General features: G+C 43.6%; 2 protein-coding genes across 7 annotated transcripts in view; both read left to right on the forward strand.

Annotated features, from left to right (window-relative positions):
• LOC105920558 (rho GTPase-activating protein 15) overlaps nt 1–10,620 on the forward strand; it is a 32,887-nt gene extending 22,267 nt beyond the window's left edge. For 2 of the 5 annotated variants that reach the window (XM_036148135.1, XM_021312676.2), the window contains 18 exons: nt 246–383; nt 455–610; nt 688–753; nt 825–905; nt 980–1,057; nt 1,133–1,210; nt 1,523–1,588; nt 2,712–2,782; nt 2,900–2,987; nt 3,462–3,563; nt 3,659–3,814; nt 5,028–5,094; nt 5,239–5,355; nt 5,617–5,715; nt 7,286–7,363; nt 7,990–8,124; nt 8,230–8,335; nt 8,417–10,620. In XM_036148135.1, coding sequence (XP_036004028.1) covers nt 246–383; nt 455–610; nt 688–753; nt 825–905; nt 980–1,057; nt 1,133–1,210; nt 1,523–1,588; nt 2,712–2,782; nt 2,900–2,987; nt 3,462–3,563; nt 3,659–3,814; nt 5,028–5,094; nt 5,239–5,355; nt 5,617–5,715; nt 7,286–7,363; nt 7,990–8,124; nt 8,230–8,335; nt 8,417–8,594 — 1,860 coding nt within the window. In that variant the 3' untranslated portion in view covers nt 8,595–10,620. The remainder of the gene's footprint in view (nt 1–245; nt 384–454; nt 611–687; nt 754–824; nt 906–979; nt 1,058–1,132; nt 1,211–1,522; nt 1,589–2,711; nt 2,783–2,899; nt 2,988–3,461; nt 3,564–3,658; nt 3,815–5,027; nt 5,095–5,238; nt 5,356–5,616; nt 5,716–7,285; nt 7,364–7,989; nt 8,125–8,229; nt 8,336–8,416) is intronic. The other 3 variants (XM_036148138.1, XM_036148136.1, XM_036148139.1) reach the window with 3 other exon arrangements.
• Nucleotides 10,621–11,690: 1,070 nt separating this feature from the next.
• ccdc103 (coiled-coil domain containing 103) lies at nt 11,691–15,212 on the forward strand. 2 transcript variants are annotated; one of them, XM_021312681.2, is made up of 3 exons: nt 11,691–11,915; nt 12,908–13,055; nt 14,931–15,212. In XM_021312681.2, exons 2-3 carry the CDS (start codon nt 12,916–12,918, stop codon nt 15,031–15,033), a joined length of 243 nt encoding a protein of 80 aa, XP_021168356.1. In that variant the 5' UTR covers nt 11,691–11,915; nt 12,908–12,915; the 3' UTR covers nt 15,034–15,212. The 2 variants fall into 2 exon arrangements, with proteins under 2 accessions (XP_021168356.1, XP_012711620.1); XM_012856166.3 differs by having other exon boundaries at nt 11,698–11,915; nt 12,828–13,055; nt 14,931–15,211.
• The last annotated feature ends 1,253 nt before the right edge of the window (nt 15,213–16,465 follow it).

The raw sequence follows: 16,465 nt of genomic DNA on the forward strand, positions 1-16,465 counted from the left end.
CGTACTGCTGGAAAAACAAGGCCGGACACCAGGAGACTGATCTAGAGAAGAAAGCTGGGAGACACCAGGACTCCTGCGTCGTGCCAACGGTGAAACATCCTGGTCGGATCTGTGTCCTCCAAAAACACTGAAACCTCTAAACTGGTTTAGGTTTTTCTTCAGTAGAAATTGATCTCAAAGGTTGGAAGCCACAAACCAGATGTTTGTGCAGATGTTCTTAGCTCTGGTTGTGTCTGTCTGCTCAGGTACACACCGATAAGGAGAGTGGGAGGAGGTTTTTTTACCATCCTCTAACCAGACAGACCACCTGGTCCGACCACCGAGGCCATTCACCGGCTGGAGACATGGACCTGTCCAGTCCGCTCTCCCCGACCTCCTCTCAGGTACCATAGCTCCTACATGATCAGTAATCGCTGACGGTCCTCCTCTCTGACCTCGTCCTCCTCCTTCTCAGGACTCCTGTGAGTGGGAGAAGCTGCTGGACGAGGTCTCAGGGAGAGTCTACTACTACAACTCCAACACAGGAGCCACTTCCTGGGCTCTCCCTGACCAAACGCCCCCCTCCTCTCCTCCTGGGTCCACAGCCAGCAGAAAGCAATATGATGACCTGGTATGACACTGAAAATCAGATCAGGTGTAGATCATCTAGAATTTGCTCTAATGGGTCTTCTGTTTGATGGGTTTAAGCCTCCTCTACCAAAGGAAGACTATCCCGTGGACAGACACAGCAACGATGGAGACTCTGTCTTTACGGTATGAAGGAACATCTGCGTTTCTAGTATTCTCCACCTTCCCTTGGTTTAACCTCCAGTTTGTCTACCCAGAATCCTCAGCAGCAGCCTCCTCAGAGTCCCAGAGCTCAGCTGGACCCGAAGGACCCAAACAGCCAGCAGAGGCAGCAGGAGGTGAGCAGCCGCATCTCAGCAGAATGAAACCTATCGCCAGTAGAACTTACTCTGATCAGCTGGTTATGTTGCAGCAGAGGTTGGTGGGAAATGGAGTTCCTGTGGGTGGAGCTCTGCAGGTCAGGACCATAAGGCACAGCATCGCTGAAGACGTGAGTGACACGGGTCACTTTCATGATCCAGAGCTGTCCTGACAGCCGATTCCTAACATTCCTGCTGTGTTCCAGATGTTCTCCCCGGGACACAGAAGGATCTCCTCTGACATCACAGAAGCCTCCAGAAAGCATTCTCCAGATAGTCCACAGGTACAGACTCACCTGGCTCAGTGCTGTGTCACGTTCAGACCACCTCACCTGTTCCTCAGATCCTGAAAGGGTCATTCACAGACCCGTTCAGGAGTTTTTGACCCGTTGTTCATGATTCCTAGACTCATTTAGTAAAATAATAATTTGGTCATTAGTTCACCGACTCATCTATTTGCTCATTGACTCATTGATCCATTCACTGACACACCCATCAGTGTCCAGACTCGTTCAAGAACTTTTTCCTGACTCACTCATTCATTTGTTGAACCATTCATTCATTCATTGACTCATCCCATCATTTCCTTCCTCTAGTTCCCTAATAGGCTCAAGCTGAGGAGGAATCTATCCAACCAAAGCACAGGCACTCCCAAGCAACATGTAGGTTCTGATTGGCTGTTGGGAGTTAGAGCAACTTTGCAAAACTTACTAACATTTTGTTCTAACCACTCATTTGTTACCAGTAGGGAACTTTTTGGGCAGCTGAGACCACAGCGACTCCTGCTGTCTCAACTCAGCAGTACTTTCCTTTTCAAAACACTTTTTTTTTTTACCAAGTAAACACAGTTTGACATGATAAATTTAAATTTATCCTGAAAAGGTCCATCTCTGTTGCCCAGAAAGTTTCTGAGCGTGTGCTGACTAACCCCACTAACCTGTCCTCCGTGACCGTCATCCTGTCAACTAACAGCTCTGAGGTGCTGCTTCTGCTCTTATTGCTCCAAAGTGTTGTTTGGGTGTTTCCAGTCTGGATCCGTTTCATTCAGCAGTTTGGTCTAAACAGAACAACAGAAACTGTTTCAAGGTATTTCTGGGAGCTGTGAGCCAACGGGTCACCCTGAGGCGCTCCCAACAGGTCCAACGACATCCAGCCCGTCAAAGGCATCTCCAAATAAGATTCTTAGAGATCTATATACGACGATTTAACGATCCTAACTCCAACAGCTTTTACACATTCTAGGGAATAACTTTGTCTGTTGTGTAATCATGAATATGATAAATGAAAAAGGAGTTCCTTCCACTTGCATACTAATTTGCTTCACATCTAAATTTTGAGTAATTTCTACATCCGTCAGAGTTTGTTTTTCCTGTTCAGAGCTGCTTCACCCCCAGCAGCTACAAGGACCTGAAGTCTGACGCGTTAAAATCTGCACCAACTCCCCCAGAGAGGTTCTATAAAGGCTGAGCGTCTGACTCAGAAATCCTCTCTGTAATTCTGCTTTATCTTCCTTTACTTTATCTTTGCTTAAAACAATAACTTTTAGTCATGGAGGCTCTCAGAAACCTTCAGGGGTTCAGAGGAAGCTTTGATAAAGTAGATGTGAAATGGTTCCTGGTTCTGTGGGATAATGATCCGTGGGGGGGCAGACTGCTGAATGAAGTGTCTAAGATGGATAAAAGCCTCAGGTAGACTCTCATTCTCCACTCCCATGTTTACCAAGGAGTCACATTTCACAGCCGACCTGCAGAAACCTGAGAACTCACCTGTGCCTTTGTTCTTCAGCACTGCCACCTGCTGGACAAGGCAGGGATTGTCAACAAGACCAAAGTAGCCGATCATGGCAAAAAGACGAGGTGAGGCCCAGAAACTTCAGCCTCAGTGTGACTGAGCTGCAGGTGGAGGCGTGGGACTTTTACTGGCCTTTAAACTCTGAGATGATCGTTTCTGTGTTTGATGTTTCTGTGGAACAGGAAGAACTGGAGTCAGTCCTGGACCGTCCTCCATGGTGGGATTCTTACTTTTCACAAGGACCCCAAATCTTCTTCAGCCGGGAACACAGTAAGAACCGTTCTGCAGGGTTCTAATGTTGTTTATTGTAGGAGTCGACCAACAGCCCAGATCCTTTCACCATTACTTTGCACCTCTCTGTGGAGGACACGGTCTTCTCAATATGTTAGACCATCAGTTCTGGAGGCTTTATGAACGTCTTTTAGCGTTCTTTCTTTGGACTTTAGTCATTCTGAGTCCAATAAGTGACCATCTGATCTGTTAGCTGTAGGAAAAGTTTCCAGCTGAGAAACTTCACTCCAGCAGATTAGCAGAATCTGAAGGTTCTGCGTAAAGGGACCTCCAGAAACCTGCAGAACTGATCCAAACCAGTAGAAATGATGGAAAGTCGAGTTTCTGCCATCACAGTTTTAGTGCCAGCGACATGTAGATATTCCCACAGGCAGCTGACACCCACAGAAGGCCGGAGACAGTCAGAGAGGATGCTTTTAATGATGACAAGCAGAGTTTCTGCTCTTCTCTCAGAACAAAGCTTCACAGATTGTTCCCGAGTACACCGTGGAGCTGAGAGGGGCCTCGCTTCAATGGGCCCCCAAAGAAACGTCCTCCAAGAAGTTTGTCCTGGAGGTAAGGCGGCAGCGGCGTCTCTGTAGCCATGATGGCGCTCTGCTGGGCTGCCCGGGAGGCAGCGGTGTTCTAACTGCGCTGTGTGTCGCCTGCAGCTGAAGACCCGGCAGGGCTGCAAGTATCTGATGCAGCACGACACGGAGAGCATCATCACAGACTGGTACAAAGTCATGCAGGAGGCCATCCAGCAGCTGACGACGCACCAGCCGGTACGGCAACACGCCCTACAGCCAAACCCAGGCCGTCTGCAGGTGGACCGAGAACTTCCTACTTCTGATCAAACTCACCACGGGTCAACTGCAGTTTCTTAAATCAACCCTTTTAAATAATCCTCTTATTCCAACGTAATAGAGGCACTGGAACAAAACTGGTAAAACATGACATAAAATAGGACAACCTGGCTTCTAGTTATTGTTCTCTTGGGCCTCCTCTCATCAGTTATGCTGATGATACACCGATTTATTTCCCTGAAGCCTCACAAGTTTGGAAAGTATTATTATTACTCAGTATTATTTCATTTTGCCCAATTAAGTCAGAAAAGGACTTCCCTGATAATGTTCCAATCCTTCCAGGCTAGTGTTAGGAAGAGTCTGCAAGGTCCGCACAGTTTTCCCTGATTCTTCGCTCACACGGTGCAGATGTTAAAGGGTTTTCTCACTGATGCAGATCCGACCGACCAAAGCCAGGAACCAGCTTCCTGTTGAGTCTCTGAGGGAGATTCTTGCTTGTGGGATAAAATTTAAGACACGTTTAGCAAAAACATTCATGCTTATTTTTGACCAAGTAGAATAGATGAACAGAAACAATCTTTATTGGCTCAGAGTGGGGAAATTCAGGTCTACCAGCAGCAAAATGAAACGCTAAGAGAAGCATGCAGATAACCAGTAGTGTAAGAAATCTAAAACCAAAATAATAATAATAATAATAATAAGAGCAAAATTACAGCATAAAAATACTCTACAGTTATTGCTTGCAAATACTATAAAAATATAATACTCATAAAAACCAAAGAATGTCCAAATAGTGTATTTATTCTATTTTTGCTTGAAAAAAGAAACACCAACAGACTTTTTAAAACAGGGGAAAGATCACAAAGTAAGATCAGCTCTCCAGTAAAATATGGAAGGATGAGACGACGAGGATGAACAGCAGAAATAATGACTGGATTCTACACATTTTTTACAAATGCAATTACATATTTATGCATTTACAAGTATTTTAAATATTGTCTGTGAGATGCCTGCTTCTTAATTTTATTATAAGAAGAAAATATATTACTCATTTTGTCAGAATTTAATGTAATTTTTCTGTGTATTTGTCCAGCATGACTCAAAAAGTGTTATTGTTGCAGGTTATTTAGGATTATTAACAGTAATTAGGAGTTATTATTTCTGTTCCAGATATTATAGGTATTTTTTGTTGATTCATAAACTTCTATCAGAAGTTTATCTAACTATCTTTCAGGAACCGGAGCATCTGAGCGACGATGACGAAGACACGGGCTCAGACAGGGAGGACAGGAAGAGGACATGTGAGTCTTCCTCAAACCGTCTGATGTTCTCCACCAGCAGCTGCAGAGGAACATCCTGTGCTCAGCTCCTTCAAAATAAAAGCTTCTCTGTGTGCTGGCTTGTTGTGGCCCGGTGCGGTCTCATGATTTCTCCTCGGTTTTCAGCCACTAGGAGCACCTCAGGAGCAGACTCGGAGCAGAGCCGGATCCGGGGCAAACTGAGACGCTTCCTGCAGAGGAGGCCGACGCTGCAGAGCGTCAAGGAGAAGGGATACATCCGAGGTACGAGGCGGACCAGAACACTGACCCGGTTCTGCTCGGCTAAGACTGGAACTTCAGGGAATTTGACCTCTGGTGGAAACGTCAGGAGGTTTCTGGGTTCTTCCTGATGCCTCCTGTTTGATTCCTGGTGTCAGAAGTGACATCCAGATGTTTCTAATCGTGTTTGTGTTAATTTGACAGTAATTCCAGTGATAGTTCGTGTTTATGAGTTTGATCCATGGATGTTCCGGCACATGTTCACCTCATGTTTTCCTCCTGCAGACAACGTGTTCGGCTGCTACCTGGACGTCCTGTGCCACCGGGAGAACTCCACCATCCCCAAATTTGTGGAGAAATGCATCAAAACGGTGGAGAGGAGAGGTGATGCTCCACATCATACATCCATGTTCCTTCCCTCTCTGACTGCAGCGTTTCAGTTTAGGACGGTCAGAAAACCGGAATATTTCACAGTTTAAGTTAAAGTTTAAATCAGTTTCTGTTCATATTCAGAAATTATTTTTCATGAACAAAGTAAATTATTCTCCTTATTTGATCAGATGAAGGGATATTATTCTCACATCACAGTTTTAAGATGATAAATGAAATAAAATGAGGCAGGTCCTTTAAACACGTTTACAGAGCTGGGTTTCCAGATGATGCTCCTCTGATGTCCACCTGTGATGATGTCATCACCGGTAGATTTAATTTTATTGTCAGACTGACCGTCTTTCAGATTAATGCTTTATTGTGTCTCATGTTTTATGGGAGCCAGCTGGTCCTAAAAGGCATCAGAACCAGTGTGGAAACAATCTGCAGGAAAAATAATTTAAATTTAAAATGAACTGGTCTAACTTTTTGTAAATATTAGTTGGAAGTGGAATTTGTTGCTACCAAAAAATGTAATAACCAATAAAATTAGAGAGATCTTGTTCAACATTTTTCACAATTGTTATCCAGTTAAAGCGTTCTTGATGAGATAGAAATGGGACTTGGATCCTTTATGCACTTTTTAATCAAATTAATGTAGAAAGCATTCTTCATCTGTTTTGGGATTTTTGCTGAACTAGAATCATTTGGAAATATATGATAAACTTCCTTTGTCAAAGAAGCTTCACAAATAAGAAGGTTTCGTTTAGAATGGAAAAAAGTGACCTTGATAATACTGACCTTTTATATGTTCTTTATTATTATTATTATTATTATTGTTATTATTATTATGGTAAATATCATATTCACACCTCCAAATTCCAACGAAAAAAGCCCAATTTTCAGCTATTCTTATCTACAGGTAACATCTATATAAAGCCCTTATAATCAAGTACAAAAGGCAAAGCCCTTGAAAAATTACAACTCTTGAGCACCAGTTTGATTTTAATGTTATATTCGTTTTTATTGTCCATAGATAATGTATCTATGTATATAGTATGTTTTTTTTCTTATTGTTTCTGTGTTATGTTCTCTTTTTGTATGTTGTTGGTTTAAAATAAAGTAAAAAAAAAAAAAAGATAAATTAAAAACAACCTGGAGTTACAACAATAAACCAGCAGAGGGAGCCAAAGCCTTTCAGGCTGAAACATTTGAGGAGAAATTCTTTCATGGAACCGATGATTGTTCTGGTTTCAAAGTGAAAAGCTCACCAGAACCAGATCCAGTTCATCACAGCTGGTTCTGATAGTCTGGTTTATCTATTTCAAGATGGATCAAAATTAATCCCAAATGTAATCGCAATTTTATTTTCTAGTTTTGTTTTCCTGAAACAGAACCAATGATTCATGTTCTCTGTTATTCTGTCCTGCTGGAACCGTCCACCAGGAGAACCGTTTTCCTTCCTGTTGTATCTGGGATGGACCTTCGGCGGTCCAATCAGGAGGATTGTATAAAAGCAGAACATTTTTATGAGAAAATGGACCTCTGATTGTTCTCTGTCTCTGGAACGTTCCTGTTCCTTCAGGTCTGGATGTTGACGGGATCTACCGAGTGAGCGGGAACCTGGCTGTTATCCAGAGGCTCCGACATAAAGCGGATCACGGTAACCAGAACCCTGCTACTTCCTCCTGAGGGATCGGTCCGGCTCCCTTATGTACAGAACATTGGCCCATTCCAAACGGGGTTTTAGATCAGAACCGAGATGGAGAACCAATCTCCCAGAATTAAGGTTCCGCACCAACATGTTCAGCAAAGGAACCTTCCCTAAAATACCTGACCAGCGTGGGTGGAGTGTAGCCATACCATGGAACCAGAACCAGATGATAAGTTAGTTTATTAAGTCTACTGTAAAGGAGTGTGGTTCTGATCTGGTTCTGTTTGGTTGTAAACACTGAAACCAGATCATCCTCAGTGTCGGGTAGATGTTTCTGGACCACCGATGTGGACTGGAACCGCTGCTGCAGGTTGTTGACTGAATAGTTCTGGTGAACTCCTGCAGAAGCAGGTTGGTTCCAGCCTCAGACGGGTCGTCAGAGTTCTGGATCACAGTCAGAGAACAGAGCCTTTAGAACAGAGCAGATCAGAACCACACAGAGGTTATTCCCTTCGTACGCAGAAGGTTCTGTTAAAATCATTTCCTGTTGGTTTTCTGCTGAAGCATCAACAGGACCAGGAGTTAAAGTCCAGAAGAAGCTTCGTCCCTCTCACTCTGTGGTTCTGTCTCTGCAGAAGAACATTTGGACCTGGAGGACGGGCAGTGGGAGGAGATCCACGTGATCACCGGAGCGCTGAAGCTCTTCTTCAGAGAACTTCCAGAACCGCTGTTTCCCTTCAGCTGCTTCGAGAAGTTCATCGCCACCATCCGTTAGTCCACACACACGCACAGGTCCAGAACTTCCAGTCGGGTCGGACCGGAGACCCTGAATGATGTCCAAACGGACCTCTGGGTCCATGTTTGTGTCTGTGCAGAACTTCCAGAGTACAGCCAGAGGGTTTCCTACACCAAGGACCTGGTCCGCTCTCTGCCGCTGCCAAACTACGACACCATGAAGCTGCTCTTCACGCACCTGCGCAGGTGAGCCCACCATCGGACCGACACCAGCAGAACCCGGAGCAGAACTCCTCCAGGCTTCACCCGCGTCTCCGTGTGTTTCAGGGTGGTCGAGCACAAAGACTCCAACAGGATGTCGGTTCAGAGCGTGGCCATCGTGTTCGGACCCACGCTGCTGCGGCCGCAGGTCGAGTCCGCCAACATGACGGTCCACATGGTCTTCCAGAGCCAGATCGTGGAGCTCATGCTCAACCAGTTCAAGGACATCTTCTCTGAGATGTAGGAGGTCCGCTGCCACCTTCCAGAACCTTCTGAGACACATACACCGACCTGAACAGTCTCCCAACATTTGTAGAACCAGAAGAACCAATGGGACTAAAACCAACCCCTTTAACTTCAGAGACAACCATCAAAAAGCTCCAGCTTGGTTCTGAAACATCTGAAAGAACCAAATCAAACGGACCGGATGTCGCCTAATCAGCCAGAGAAATGTCAGAGTTCTACTGAAACCTTTTGGACCCAGATTCTGAGTCCTCTAAAGGAGGAGGTTCCAGCATAGAAATGGATCTTCTCGTAGAACCTGCTGGAACCGGCCCACCTGAATCCACCAGTGACCAACTGCACACCAGGGAAACCTCCAGAACTAAGGAACAGGTTCTGGAGATCATCTGTTGAACTGCGTCAAATCTCCTGACACCTGAAGAACTAAAGGTCCAACTAGGAGAACCTGGAACCTCCAGGACTAAAACCTTCTGGACCTTTATATGTTTGATTGTTTCCATCTCAGAAACGGCTCGTAGAACCTGCTGGGAACTTCCCTCCTGACTAGCACTGGAACCTTCTCTAAGAGAATTGAGATCCAGAACCCTTCAGAACCTCCATGGTGCATCAGTCCATATGTCAGGTTCTCTGTCCACCTCCCCTAGAACTCTGAGCCTCAGATAACATCGATGTCCTGTTCTAGTTCGGGTTAAGTTGTTCCATGGACGGTTCCTGGAGGTCCAGTTTGGCGCTTCCTTTCTTTCTTAGGAAAACAAGCCGGTGCTTTAGAACTCCTGCTGTTTGGGTTCTCTGTGTATTTATCTCCAGATTAGAACCGTGTAGAACTCTGGATACAGAGGGGATTTCTGCTGGTCGAGCTGTTCTTGTTTTTCCTGGACTGGTTCTGTTAGGTTCTGCTGCTTGTTTACTTTGCTTTTAAATCTACAGAACAACCCGACCCATCAGGACTCTGAGGAGAACTCAGCAGACCTGGTGGGTGGGAACCTTTCCAACGTTCCTGCGTTTGTTCCAGGAAGCTCATCCTTCCTTCCTCTGAGGGTCTCCTGACCAGAACCGGATCATCCCTGGGCAGGTTGATGGACCGGTTCCGGTCCGAATGTTCCTGTATGCTGTGAGCTGTCAGTTTATCCTTCAGGTGCAGAACTTCACTTTTCATTCTTCCAGGTCAAATTTAAAGGAACGCGTCTTTTCAGACATTATTCCTTATTTTTCAAAAGATAAAAACTCAAACTGACCTTCATCACCTGATCCCAGTTTTAGTTAAACTTCTTAAATTTGTAAGACTTTAAATCTGAATCCAGACCATGCTCGGTTCCTCAGGGTCTGCAGCTCAGTTCCTCCTCCAAAAGGTTTTCTATCCAAGGAATCCCAGCAGGTTCCATCGAGTCTTTGTTTCTTCAGGAGAAGATTCTCCACCTCAGCTTTTAAAGTGAATTCAATGCACTTGGAGGCCAATAATGGCCTGAAGATCCACAGCGAATCCCTGAAGTCTGGGAATGTGTGGAGAAGCAGGAAGTGTGAATACCAGCGGTTCTGACCAGTCCCTGATGTCAGTGCCGGGTTTAAGTTCATCAGAGCTCCACGTTATAATTTGGTATATTTCCCAAAGGACCGTCCTGGTCTGAGAGTCGAGGGAATCATCCGATCCTTCCCAACAGATCCCGGATCCCTGGGATGCTCTCAAAGAGTGAAAACTGGAATGTGTGACTCTTGAAAAGAGTCGTGGAAAGTTTAAATCCGGGGATGGTGCTGTGAAGGTCCAGCGGGCCCAGGATGGTTCCCTGAGGAACTCCCAGACGCCCAGAGAACAAAATCCTTCAAATGATTTTCATGGTGGAGTTTTCCTGGAACAGTTCTGCTGTAATGGACTTGGTTATGGATGGTCTGTACGTCAGCTCTTTGTTTTATACTGTTTAAATGTATTAGAGACACAGAACAAGTAAACATAGAATACACAGAGTTTCTGTAAATAAGAGGGAATTTTACTGAATTTTATTTAGAAATAAAGTAAACTGATAAACAATGAATTCTTGTTGTGTTCAATATTAAACAGATCTGAGTTTTATTTCAACCAAAACAAACCAAAAAAAAAAAAAAAAACAGTTTAATAAACCAGACTGGATTTGTTTTGGATCTGACTGGTGAGAAGAGGGAAGATCATCAGTCGGTCGATGCATCCAGTAAAACTCCAAGGATTACTTCAGTTCTGATAGAACCTGGATCTCCTGCAGAGGTTTGGGTTTTTGTGTCTTTTACTGGGAAACTGCAGATTCCTGTGGAATGAGTCAACCAACAGCATTTAATTAAAAAATACTTCCTTTTTCTCAACGGGGAAATTAAATGTCACTGATTATGCAGATTTTTCTGAAGATTTGCAGAGACATCTGAGTATTTCTGCAGAAGACAGGAGGGGTAGAGAGTAGAGCCTGTGGTGATCTCCATCCTGGGTCAAACTAAGGTTGAAGAGCTGCTGCAGAATCACACAGAACTGCACAGGCCTGATGGTGTCACCCTGGTGGTGACTCCATCAGGGGGTTCCAGTCTGGTTCTGGGTCAGTCTCTCCAGCTTCCTCTTCACCGGACTTCTGCAGACATACAGGTGGAAGGAGCATCAGCATCTCCTGATTTAGTTTAAGACAAACGCGTCTCTTATCTTTTCTTTAAGGAGCTTCTGTATACTCAGTAATCCACCGTCTGTCTTCTGAAGGCCTTTTTCTCTGGGGATGGACCAGATGTCTAACATTACCAGTCTGTTGTTTTCAGGACCAGATTAAATTATTCTAAAGAAATCCATGTCTGTTATAAATTTGCCTAAACAGTTTTACAGAGATCCAGTTTATTTATTTATTTATTTTTATAAAAGGTCCCTTTTTATTGTTCAAAAGTAAACCCAAAGATTAAATAATGGTGATTGTCAGAGAAATAAAACTCTGTACTATTAAACTTTATTTCTTCTCCACAAATTAAATCACAAAAAGTAAAAATCTGAGTCTTTTTATGGAAAAAAAACCCCGAAGAGTTTAAACTTCCCAAATACATTTCAGCAGCAGGAGGTGTTGGACTCACCTGCACAGGTGGGTCTCTGCCTCTCCCTGCTGTGCGCGGCGCTGCAGTTCTCCCTTTTAGCCGCCAGGTGGCGGCAAAGACCGCGGCAGCCGGACCACGCGGAGGGAAAACGCGTTACCATGGAGACGTCTGTTGATTGCTCTCCGGAACGCGGATGTGCCCCCGGACCGGTCCGAGGTTCTGCTTCAGAGAAAGCAGATCTTCTGACTCTGTGAAGTGGTTCTGATCCAGCTGACCCACCTGTGTAAACCAGCAGGTACTGATCCGATCCACGGTTCTGGTCAGAAAGCGGCAGGTAGACGAGCTGCAGGAGTTTTGGGTCTGCACATGCGCATTAGCATCCTCTTTAAACCAACAGTAAGGCCAGTTTTCAGCTTTCTTCTGTCTCTTCCACATCAAACCGCTGCTTTTCCTTTCATGGCTGTAAAGATAAAGTTAGATTATTCTCTAAACCACATCCTGTTCTCTGAAAGCGGACTTTTGCAGCCACATGTCTCCTAACTGATGCATTTTATAACATGCAGGACATAAAGATCTTATTTTACGTTGTGTGGAAAATGTTAAATGGGTAAAAGCTTTATGCCATTTGTAGATGTGAGTTTACGGTCATAAACTGTCATATTAAATCATCTCTAATCTGCCTTCTGATGAGGCTCCTTCGTCAGATTAAAAGTACCATTAAAACATTTCTTTTTTAGAAATATTTTTAATTGGTCTGATGTTTTGTATTCTTTAATGTTTTAATGGATTTGTTTTCATCAGTGGTAAGCAGAAAATCATAAGTAACAGACACAAATGCATAGATAATATACTAATATTCAAATAATGAACTATTTTATGAAATATAGCAGATAATATGTTTATTTAACCATTAATGTTTGAGCTACACTGATTTACATGGAGGGATAGAATATTAGAGATTTTCAACGTTTGTCCTGTTTCCATTTTAATTTTATTTTTAAACTCCTTTATTCAGTTTATTAAAGCATAATGAAGGATTTTCTCATGGCTATTATGAGTCCATGTAGGAGAAAAATGCATGTTGTGTTTAAGAACCAGCTGGGAAATTAAGAATGACTTGAAAAGACTATTTTATTGTTTTGTTTTAGTAAACAAGCAAAATAATGTCATTTTTCATTGATGTGTACCTCGTCTTCCTACCATCCAGGTGTGGTCGTCCCTCTGCTGAGAATCCGTCTGTTTTAGTGACGTTCCCACCTGAACCAATCAGAGCTCTGCCATCATCAGGTGTCACGATGTCGCAGCGTGACGTCATCGACTTCCCCGCGCTGGAGAAGGAGCTGCAGGCGGCGGTGGAGTCTGAGAGGAGATACCAGCGGGAGAACCAGGCCAAGCTGAGGGCCGTGAACCAGGGAGTGGACTACGATCAGTTCAGGTGGGCCCCATGGAGGCCCCGGGCCGGCTTCTCAGAGAAGGTCCAGGAGGGTCTGAGACGGCGGGTCAGGGCTAATATCAAGACTTACAGATTTTCTAAAGATTCACCGCTTTGGTTTGGACAGGAATTTTCTCAGGAATCAGTTTTACTCTGCAGGACGCTGATGGATTTCCAGGATCGTTGAGGTTTTTCTGAAAGGTTTTCTGAAAGAAATTTCTAAAGAGTTACATGAGCTTCAAAAGTCTTCAAAACATGCAAATAACTCATCTATAACTTCAGGAATCTCTTTAAAGGAAAGATTCGGGAATTCAAGGAATTTTATTCAGCATTCTTGCAAAAAATGACAATAATGAACTACAGCCATCCGTCCTCAGGTTGAACATTGAGAGGAAAAACTGAGTAACGGCGTCTTAAAAGATAATAAACAGCAAAGAAACAATGAGACCTGAACTGGATTTGTTTGCTTGGTTTGTTCCCTGGGTTCTTGAGATGATCCCAGAATGTTCTGTGGTTCCTTTCTGATCCCAAAAAGATTCTTTAAGGATTTCTTTAAATCAGTCTAACCGACCTCAGGTGTGTTGGACTGATTTTATCAGGAATAATAAGAAACATGTGGAGTGTTGGAACATCTTAATCTTAAGCATACGGGATGAATTTAAGATTATTTTACAATATGTTTGAAAAACACAGCGTCTAAATCTCCTACAAGGATCTCCTGGGATGTTTGGTAAATTTCTAGGATTGTCTGACAGGATTCCTGGTTGCTTTGGTATCTCTGGGTTCATGTCTTTCTGGGTCTTCTTCGGTCCATGGAAGTGATTCCAGGATGTTTTCCTGGTTTCCTTAAAGAAGTTCCCAGACGGAAGAATTCCCAGATTTTCTGCAAATGTTTTATAGATAATTCAACTTCCTTTATGACCATAAAGTCGTTTTTGAAAAGTTACTAAACTTACTTCAGCGTTAAAACAATCCAGGGAATTTTAGAGTAATTCCTGAAGAATTATTAGGATGGAATTGTAATTTATTTCTTAATGTCTAATATCTGTATTTCTGTCTTCTTGCAATGTTTTGAGACTAATGAGAAAGATGCTTTATGTCCTGGAGGTTTTTTCTTCTTGTGTCTTTGAAAGTAATGCTAGAGTGTTTGGAAACTTTCCTGATCTTTCCTGATCTTTCCAGTAACATTTCAGGATGACGTAGCTGTAGGAGTTTATACATTTTCTATTCTGGGGGATATATCTTAAAAATCCACCTTCTTAGCCCTTAAATAGACGTTGTATTAGTTGTGTTGGCGTCTCTGAAGCAGGAAAATTTAAATGTAGTCTCTCCAGGAGCTGCAGAGATCTCTTTATAATCTGTTTAGGTCACTTTTTTTATAACAATTATGTCACAGTATTTGCTGCAGAGCTGCTAAACAAGGTCATGGATATCTGGCTTAATAATTTTACAAATTTGCCATTTATTATTTATTTTGCTGCAATTTTGTTTTTCCAAGTTGACGGAAGGCGAAGCTACAAGTTAGACTTTTAATCCACACAATTCATCACGTCGTCCCCCAACAGACTACAAAAATGGCCGACTGGGTTGGAGTGGAACGCTATGCGACCTGAAAAGGGGGGGGGGGGAGTGCCTCCCTGACATTTAAAGAGACGGCACCAAAACGAGTTGCTCTCAGACGCACATCAGAACCGGGATAAAAGAGGAGCTGTGGGGATAGATTTATGAAGAATTGAGACCAAAGCGTTGTAGTTCTCCTTTCTATAGACCACAGCGGGATGATTTCTATGTGAGAAGGAAGGAATTAAAAAGCATGAGGTGTTCCATTTAAAGCGAGCTGGTGTTTCCAGCTTCATGACGTGTGTTTCTGTCCCTCAGAGGTCTGGTTCGGTCCTCTCACCTGAAGCCTCTGGACAAGAAGGACAAAGATGGAGGTCCACGGAAGCAACCATGGAACCCTGTAGCTCCAGGAAACCCGTGATGGACCATGTCTCAGTCTGCAGCCAGGATGACCAGCTTCTGGTTCTGTTCGCTTTGTGGAAAAGTTCAGATTCAGATGATATCAGATGTTGACCTTAATAACATTGTTTTGATTTTTATCTGTTCAATAAACAAGAAAAGCAAATGTAATAAAAACATTTTCTCCTCTGGTGTTTCTAATAAACAGTTGAACGTTCCTCAGACGGTCTTGGTGCTCATTCTTAAATCTCTGTAGTTCTTCTTGAGACCTTCCTGGTCCAGGTTCCCATTACTGACTCAAAAGCTGGGCGACACTGAATGGTACCTCTTAGATGATTGGGTATGTGAAGAGATTAAGGATTCTCCAAAGGGGGTTCAGGTGTCTATAGAGGGGCTTGGGGTCTTTGAGGGGTTTCAAAACTCTCTGAGGGAGTTTATCTCTTGCTTAGGTATCTTTTTAGGTATTACTAAGGAGGGTTTGGGTGTTTGCAATGGGAGCAGAGGCATCTCTGAAGGTGTTTCCTACTGGTGGAACAGTGGTTAGCTCCACAGCACGAAGGTCCTGGGTTTGAGTCCTGGGCTTGGCAGGTTTGCTGGGTCCATGTTCTCCCTGTTTCTGCGCAGGTTTCCTCTGGAAATGTATGTATAATGACAAATAAAAAAGCATCTTATCTCTGTTTGGCCTTCTCCAGCCCGCTGGTGACGGTGATCAGACAGTAATAATCGGTGAGAATGCCCCAGGCCAGCAGGCTGGTTGCTCACCCCTTGATTGTTTGCTGCTCTTTTACTACCCTCTTGTGGTCAGTTCTAAGTTTTTTTTTTCTTTTAAGCCGTTCATAATCAGGGTTGTATTACAGCAGCTACAGAGATCGTCATTGGCCGGTTTGGGGTTTGGGGTAAGCTGCATAATCCATGTTGAAATCCATGGTGGTAAGACTAAAATAAACATAAATATCTCTATTATTGTTCCTCTCAGAGCCGTCAGAAGGTAGATCCATGAAGTTGATGCAAACAGAAGTCATGGTGCAGAACCGTCTCCATCTAACTCCGCCCCTCCAGCAATAAACAGAAACGGGAACCGCAGGTTGACTGAAAAATAGTGAACAAGTGAAAAGTCCCTTGACAGCTTGATCCTAAGACTACAGGGTCTGTTGGGACCGGCCTTTGGGTCGCTGCACTCTTATCATGTTGTAACAGTTTTGAAGAGAAATATTAGAGCTTCCAATACCAGCAATGCTGTTTTTTCCAGAATCAGCTGCAGGTTTTCTGTCTCCCAGCTTTTCATCTAAATGGAAACAGCCTTGTGTGTTTCTGTCATTGTCTACCAGAAATAAGTAAAACTGTCGCATGTTTTGGCTGAAGTGACATGAAGTTCACACATTTTTCTTCATGCTTCCAAAGCCTGCAGCCATAAGATGTCCAGCATCTGCCTGATTTCATGTTCATCTTGGAGT

This window comes from Fundulus heteroclitus, chromosome 16 (genome assembly GCF_011125445.2).
Source record: "Fundulus heteroclitus isolate FHET01 chromosome 16, MU-UCD_Fhet_4.1, whole genome shotgun sequence".
NCBI classification, from domain to species: Eukaryota; Metazoa; Chordata; class Actinopteri; order Cyprinodontiformes; family Fundulidae; genus Fundulus; species Fundulus heteroclitus.